At 52.3% G+C, this 7,457-nt stretch overlaps 1 protein-coding gene across 1 annotated transcript; it reads right to left on the reverse strand.

The window, feature by feature from the left end:
- Nucleotides 1–6,148: 6,148 nt before the first annotated feature.
- Nucleotides 6,149–7,081, reverse strand: LOC134413727 (olfactory receptor 14J1-like). Its single transcript, XM_063147760.1, has one exon. The coding sequence runs from the start codon at nt 7,079–7,081 to the stop codon at nt 6,149–6,151; it is 933 nt and encodes a 310-aa protein (XP_063003830.1).
- Nucleotides 7,082–7,457: the final 376 nt, after the last annotated feature.

Raw genomic sequence — 7,457 nt, forward strand, 5'->3', positions numbered from 1 at the left:
AGCTGGAGCTGCCGTGTGTCTGCCAATGCCAGCAGGAGGAAGTGGCTGATGGAGCTGCTGTTGGACATTCCTTCACTCTGGGCATGGTGCACTGTTGAAAAAGACATTGAAGAGCTTGGACAGATTTCCTTTATGATTTCAGGCTTGTGTTCCTTCTGAGTTACTGCTTTACTTTCAGCATTGCACTCAGCCTGAATACTGGGGAGACCTGAGGGAAAACAGGGCTCCCTGTGCCACAGGGCAGTCAGACCTGCTGGAACCACACAGGTGCCCTTTGTTCATTTAACCTCTCTCTATTTCACCGTGATCACGCTTTAATATTTTTTGAAAAATGAAGTAGACTTTTTGAATTCTCCAGCTGAATTTTTTTTTTTTCCAAACCCTTCTCTCTTTCCCTATGCACATGAACAGGGAAGGTTACCAAGGGCTGGTCTGGCTCTCTGCTGCCTCGAGTTGTGCCTACTGGGAACTGTTTCTCTCTATCCAAGCCTTGTTCCTGCCTGTGCTGCCAGGGCCCAGCCCTGCCCTGGGGTCCCAACTCTGTCCTGCAGACACCTCCCAGCACAGGGCACTGCCCAGGGGCCTCCCTGGCAGCAGGGCCTTAAGGGCAGGCCAGACAAACAGAGATGCTGCAAGCCAAGGTGCTGCTGCTGCTGCTGTCTGTAGGGAGAGGAGGCTGAGGAGGCACTTTCTGAGGGAGATCTGAGGCCCATCTGCTGATGCCCAGGGTGACAGTGCAGGAGTCTCAGTGACACAGCCAAAGCTGACAGCCCCTTTCCTTTCCCTTGAGGAGAAAGCTGAGAGCAGCCCTGGCCATGCAGCACCATCTCCACAGCAGGAGGAATCTGCCCTGATGGGGGTGGCTCCTTCCACCTCCAGCTTCTCCCCTGCAGCGTCCATGGGGAGCTGCCAGGCAGGCTGAGAGCTGCCCCTGGCAGGTGGCACATGCCCTGGGCTGGCCAAGAGCCCTGAGGGCTGCAGGAGCTGCTCTGCAGGACAGCCCTGGGCAGTCCTGGCTGCAGCCTCAGCTTCACCTCCTGCAGCTGTCCCTGGCAGCAGGAGCCATCCTGCCCTGTCCCTGTGATGGTGCCCAGGGCAGCCCCGCTCTGCAGCACATCCTCCTCCTCCTCCTGCTCCTGTGCCAGAGAGAAACTCGGAGAGTCCTCCATCTTCTGCCTACACAGGAGAATCATCTATCAACACAGGAGAATCATCTATCGATGGTATTAAGCACCTCTTACAGGTGCTTTTTTCTTTCATGGGCATCCCCAAGGAGCTGAAAACTGATAATGGGCCTGCTTATAAATCCAAGGAATTCGGGAGCTTCCTGCAGCAATGGGGAGTAGAGCACAAAACTGGCATCCCCTACTCCCCTACAGGTCAAGCCATTGTAGAAAGAACTCACCGTGATATAAAAAGGGTCCTGGACCAGCAACAACAGGTTCTGAAGGTAGAACCTCCCCACATCCGGTTATCCAGGGCGCTATTCACAATCAATTTTCTGAATTGTTCTTTTGACAGCCTGAACCCACCCATCCTACGCCACTTTGGGGGGAGCAATCATATGTTAATGAAAGAAAAACCTCCAGTTTTAGTAAAGGACCCTGAGACTTGGAAAATGGTGGGACCTTACAAATTGGTTACTTGGGGACGTGGATATGCCTGTGTGCCCACTCCCTCTGGTTTAAGGTGGGTTCCTTCCAAATTGGTAAAGCCTTATGTTCCCAAGGTGTCAGAGAAATCTACAGAAGCACCCCAGGTTGCTCATGCTGCCTGGAGAAGAAAACGCCGCACGCGTTCTCTGGAGGAAATTCCATTTAAGCCTCCTATCTGGAATAGTTTGTAATATATGTTTGTTTCAAGTTTTTGTACCAGTTTAGATCCCACTGTTCGTGTGTAGCCTCGAGACGCCATGAGACCAAGCCTGCTTCTCATCCTACTCGTGATCATCCCTCCTGCGATCTCCTGCATAGTGCCACAGCCCAAACCACATATGGACTACCTTGACAAAGGCTCTCAGACATCAACAGAGAAACTGACAACTGGCTGAATGGACTGTTCAAAGGCTGGGGACTCTCGGGCTGGTTGGGATCTATTCTGAAAACTGTGTTTTTAGTGCTGTTTATTTTTTCTATAGTTTTGTAGTTGTTAGCATTGTTTTTGGACTAATCAAACACATGGTTCTCAAGTTAATTTCAAGCTCATCTCCCCCTCCTGAGGTCTACCATTTGGAAGCCCTCAGTGCTCCAATGGATGACCTAGAAGCCTCAGTGGAAAACACTGACCCTCCTGTAGAGGAAGAACTGATTTACCAACCATGGTTTGGCAATCATTCTGCACCACAAACACAGTCCTCTTCTTTTTAAACAAAACTAGGGGGAGATGTTGCAGTGTGTTGTAAACTTCCTTCCCCAGGTGTGCCAATACCTCTCTTCCCCTTCCCCCCTCGCCCCCTGCTGGGCTGTCAATCAAGTTTAACATTGCAGCAAGACGTCGTGTGGTTGGTCAAGTTCAAAGGATGCCCCTCAGGCCCAGGGGTCATTGGCCTGTCTAGGTGTCATCCCCCCCTGAGACCCTGCCCCTCTCACCTGGTTGGGTGGCTCACCTGTTCCCTCCCCTTCCCCTGTCCCTGAGCTTAAAAAGGTGATCAGGCCATGCGGTCGGGATTCTGTTGGAGCAGTTGCTCACATTCAGGCCTCTGTAACCATGGAATAAACCTCTGGATATAAACCCTCCAGCAGAATCCATCTCCTTTTCCTCTTCACCATCGCCTGAAGCTTTCCTCCTGAGGTAAAAGGAGTTCCTAACAAGCCTGGACTTGTTCAGTGCCCAGCTGCCACCACCAGCAAGCTAAAGGTATCTCTGGGGTGATAACACCACAGTTGGTGCCTTTGGCCCAGCAGCAAGGGTCAGACTGGCCCAGGCACATTCGCCCAGTTGGAGGGGAATTGAAGTTTCTCTTCAAAAGACTCTGTTCTCCAAGGTTGGGGGAGACCTGATAATCTTAACATATACAGATTGGGAGTGGCCAGAAGATGCACAGGAGGTAAATGAACATTAATGAACATCACCCCCAGTGTGGTGAGACACCTGGACTGGGAAAAGATTGAGAAGGGAATCAAAGAATGAGGACTTAATTGACATCAGAGGCGAATGGAGCAATCATCAATAGGAGATCAAATACTAAGAATTGTGTAATTTAAGAGCAAAGAACATTAATTTCTTTGAGTTTTGTCTGTATAAGCATATGAGAAACATAGTAAAAAGCAATGTGTGATTGAATGATTTTCACTGTGCAACCCGGACATGTGTGGATGGAATGATTTCTATTGCACGTGCTGGCCACATCCTGGCAAGAATAAAGTAATGCCAAAATTCTGTAACACTGAGAAGATGTTGTTGGAGTTTCTGTTTTTCATGCAGTTTCAGTGTCAGTCCCAGTGAGGTCCATCGCCAACACAGGCTCCTCCTGGACTCTTTAGAGAACTGGAGGCCACGACTGCACAGACCTCTCAGAGACTCCAAGGCAAATGCCAAACCTGAAGTCCTTTGAAAAACCTGCAGTACCTGGGAGCATTACAGAGCCCCCAGGGCCATTCCTGAGCAAGGCTCCCCAGGGACTCATCCCAGCAGATCCCTGAGGCCAGGAGTGCAGGGAGGCAGGGGCTCTGTGCAGGCAGCTCAGATGCTGAGCAGAGCCTGGGCTGGCTGGGGGCAGCAGAAAGGCCAAGGCCTAAGCCCAGCCCTGGGGAAGGCAGATCCTGTCCCTCCTGAGTGCCCAGGGCTCAGCTGGGGGCACTGGGATGTGGAGGGATGCTGAGGGCAGGACAAGGGGGTGACAGTGCCCAGCCTGGCTGAGGCTGTTCCAGGAGGCCCCAGGGCCTCAGGACAAGGTGTCTTCTCACAGCGCTTGGTGGTGCAGACCCTGCTGTGCCCCAGGGCACCAAGACTTGGCTTCTCCTGGGCACTGCCAGCCCTGCCAGGGCCCTTGGCCATGTCCAGCACAGCTTGTCCTGCACTGTCCCACAGCTGCTGCAGTGTCCCTGCAGGCTGCACATTTCCATCTTGCTGCCCCCTGGCTCTGCCCTGCCACTGCCAGCCCTGCCCTGACCTCTGCCCACGCTCACACTCTGTGCCTGGGGACACACACAAGTGCACTGAGCTCATCCCCCTCCTTCTGGGTGCTTCTCCTGCCACAGCACTGCCCTGGGAGGGTTCATTTCTCACAGGAGCTGCTGTGTTTTTACTGGTGCATTTTATAGCTCTGCTTCTGCCTCTCTAGCAATTCTCTTTTCAAAGAGCTCTCCAAGGAAAAGATTCATTGAATTGTGGAATAGCAGAGGTGAGAAGAGCCCCCTGAGTCCCCTTGGCCTGGGTGTGGCTGGCATGGAGTTCCCTTTGCCAAGACACCCCTGTCCTGCTGTGCTTGGCTCTCGTGGCTGCAGCAGGGTCGGTCCCAGCCCAAGGCTTTTCCTGTCCCTGAGCAGGGCTGGCCCCACATGAGGCATCTCTGCAACCCTCCACCAATGGGCTGGGGTGGGCAGGTGTTCCTGGGGGCACAGGGATGGGACAGCTGGGTTGGACTGACCCCTGGGCTCTTCCACTCCATGTGATGTCCTGATCAGCAGGGAAATGAGTGGGTCAAGAAGGTCTCTGGATTTTCTGTATTATTATATTTGTCTTCCAAAGCAACCACTATGTGTGCTGAACTCTTTTTTTCCCATGGTTTTCCTTGCTTCTGAATTTGGCCTTTGCTTTTTAGTCCCTCCAGTATTAATCTCCCTTTATGATGATCCCCAATGTTTTCACCTTATTTTCTCCTGTTTTCTGATGAAGGAGGGACAGTGACAGAGACACTTGGCTGTCACTTGATGGCCAGGGGGGTTTAACCGCAGTCACCTTGACCAACTCTTCTCTTATGGGCACAGCCAGCAATGTCAGGGCTCTGCCAGGTGCCCACCCCTGAGCTGGGCTCATGCCCTGCTCACAGCCCCAGGGCTGTCCAGGCACACAAGTCCTTCCCTTGCACACACACACACAGAGTTCATTGCAGCATGGGCAGGGGCTCCCTGGGCTCCACTGTCAGTGCCAGAGACTGGCAGGGACCTCAGCCTTGCGGGTGTCACCCTGCGCTGCCCTGCCCTGCCCTTCCTGAGGTGCCCCATGGCCAAAGGGATGAACATGGGGAGCTCTGTAATCAGGAGCTCATCCCAGCCCTGCCCTCAGGGGTTCCCAGGGGATGTTACTCTCTGGAAGCTCCATGAGCAGCTGAAGGTGTTTGTGCTCACTGGGTTTATGTCCCCTCACACACACAGGATGTTCAGGGCTGTGGAATGGCCGTCCACTGCAAACACGGACTCCTGACCCCGTCACTTGATGTCCCTCCATGCAGGGAAGAACTACCTCTGTGACCTGGGGTGAGAGGCCACTGTTGTAGCAGTGCTGGCTTTGCAAGGGCACTGCTGGGACAGCCCCATCCTGATCACTGCCACACTTCTGCTGGTCACTGCTGGTTTCCTCTTCAGGACCCTGTGTTGGGCACATCCCTGAGAGCAAACTGGGAAGAGGATTGCAGCTTTCAGGTCCTGCACTGGGGAGAGGCCCTTGCACAATGGAAATGCTGCTGCAGAGCCAGCTCTGTCCCAGAAGTGCCCACGCTCTGTCCCTGCCTGCACTCCCTGGATAGTCACGCAGCAGGACAGGGACTGAGCTGGAAGAGCCCTGAGGCCTAAAACCAGCACAGGGCACTGAAGGGGAGTGTGGGAGTGAAGGAAGGGGAGGTCATGGGGGAGAAGCCCTGGGGCTCCCTGGCAGGGAGGAGCACTGGGGTTCCCTTTTCTCCTCCAGCTCTGCCCAGAGGCACCAACCCTGCAGCTCCAGAGGGTGGAAAGAGGTCAGGCACACGTAGCAATACAGAGTTCTTTATTTTGTGTAAGCACATAGGTAGTACAGAGGTAGTACAGATCCTGGTTTATACAGTCTCTGGGTGCGATACTAAAGAAAAATACTAAAATAAAAACAGTAGAGTCAAAAATTGTTGTGTGAACAAATTCACAAAAGTGTAACACCTGTGTAAACAGCAAAAAATACAGGACACAGAGTGAGAATTATTGAGTAACACCATAGAGCTATGTGGAAGAATGAGAGTTTATTGCTTCTGAAAACCATTTGTCATAATTTTCCTCAGACCATTCTTGAGCTCCTGGTTCCTCAGGCTGTAGATGAGGGGGTTAAGTACTGGAGGCACCACCGAGTACAGAACTGACAGGGCCAGATCCAGGGATGGGGACGAGATGGAAGGGGGCTTCAGGTAGGCAAATGTGCCAGTGCAGAGGAATAGGGAGACCACGGCAAGGTGAGGGAGGCAGGTGGAAAAGGCTTTGTGCCGTCCCTGCTCAGAGGGGATCTTTAGCACAGCCCTGAAGATCTGCACATAGGAGAAAACAATGAACACAAAACAACCAAAAGCTAAACAGGAGCCAACAGCAAGGAATCCAACTTCCCTGAGTTTGGAGTGTGAGCAGGAGAGCTTGAGGATCTGTGGGATTTCACAGAAGAACTGGCCCAGGGCATTGCCATGGCACAGGGGCAATGAAAATGTATTGGCTGTGTGCATGAGAGCATTGAGAAAGCCACTGGCCCAGGCAGCTGCTGCCATGTGGGCACAAGCTCTGCTGCCCAGGAGGGTCCTGTAGTGCAGGGGTTTGCAGATGGACACGTAGCGGTCGTAGCACATGACGGTCAGGAGGGAAAGCTCTGCTGAAAAGAAAAATACAAACAGAAATACCTGAGTAGCACATCCTTTGTAGGAGATGTTCCTGGTGTCCCAGAGGGAATTGTGCATGGCTTTGGGAACAGTGGTGCAGATCATGCCCAGGTCGCTGAGGGCCAGGTGTAGCAAGAAGAAGAACATGGGTGTGTGCAGGTGGTGGCCGCCAGCTATGGCACTGATGATGAGGCCGTTGCCCAGGAGGGCAGCCAGGGAGATGCCCAGCAAGAGGCAGAAGTGCAGGAGCTGCAGCTGCCGTGTGTCTGCCAATGCCAGCAGGAGGAAGTGGCTGATGGAGCTGCTGTTGGACATTTCTTCGTTCTGAACATTGTGAGCTGTTCAAAGACAACATTGACAATTTGGACAAAGTACCTTCAGTGAATCCTATGCTATTTTCTTACACAAGCACTAAAAATTGCTTCCTTTTCTTTGGGAAAATTTCATTTCCCTTTTTTTTTTTTTTTTATTTAAGTGTAGATTTGGGCTGCTAGAGTAGCTGTGTGGTTTTTAGAAGGGTCAGAAGTCCTGTTCTTAGCATTGCTCTCAGGCTGAACACTGGGTAGCCCAGAGGGAAAACAGGGCTCCCTGTGCCCCAGTGCAGTCAGACCTGCTGTTCCCACACAGGTGCCATTTGCTCATTTAACCTCCCTCTAGTAAGGATGTACAAATTTTAAACTGTATTTAAAAA

Source organism: Melospiza melodia, unplaced genomic scaffold (genome assembly GCF_035770615.1).
Source record: "Melospiza melodia melodia isolate bMelMel2 unplaced genomic scaffold, bMelMel2.pri scaffold_48, whole genome shotgun sequence".
Lineage (NCBI taxonomy): Eukaryota > Metazoa > Chordata > Aves > Passeriformes > Passerellidae > Melospiza > Melospiza melodia.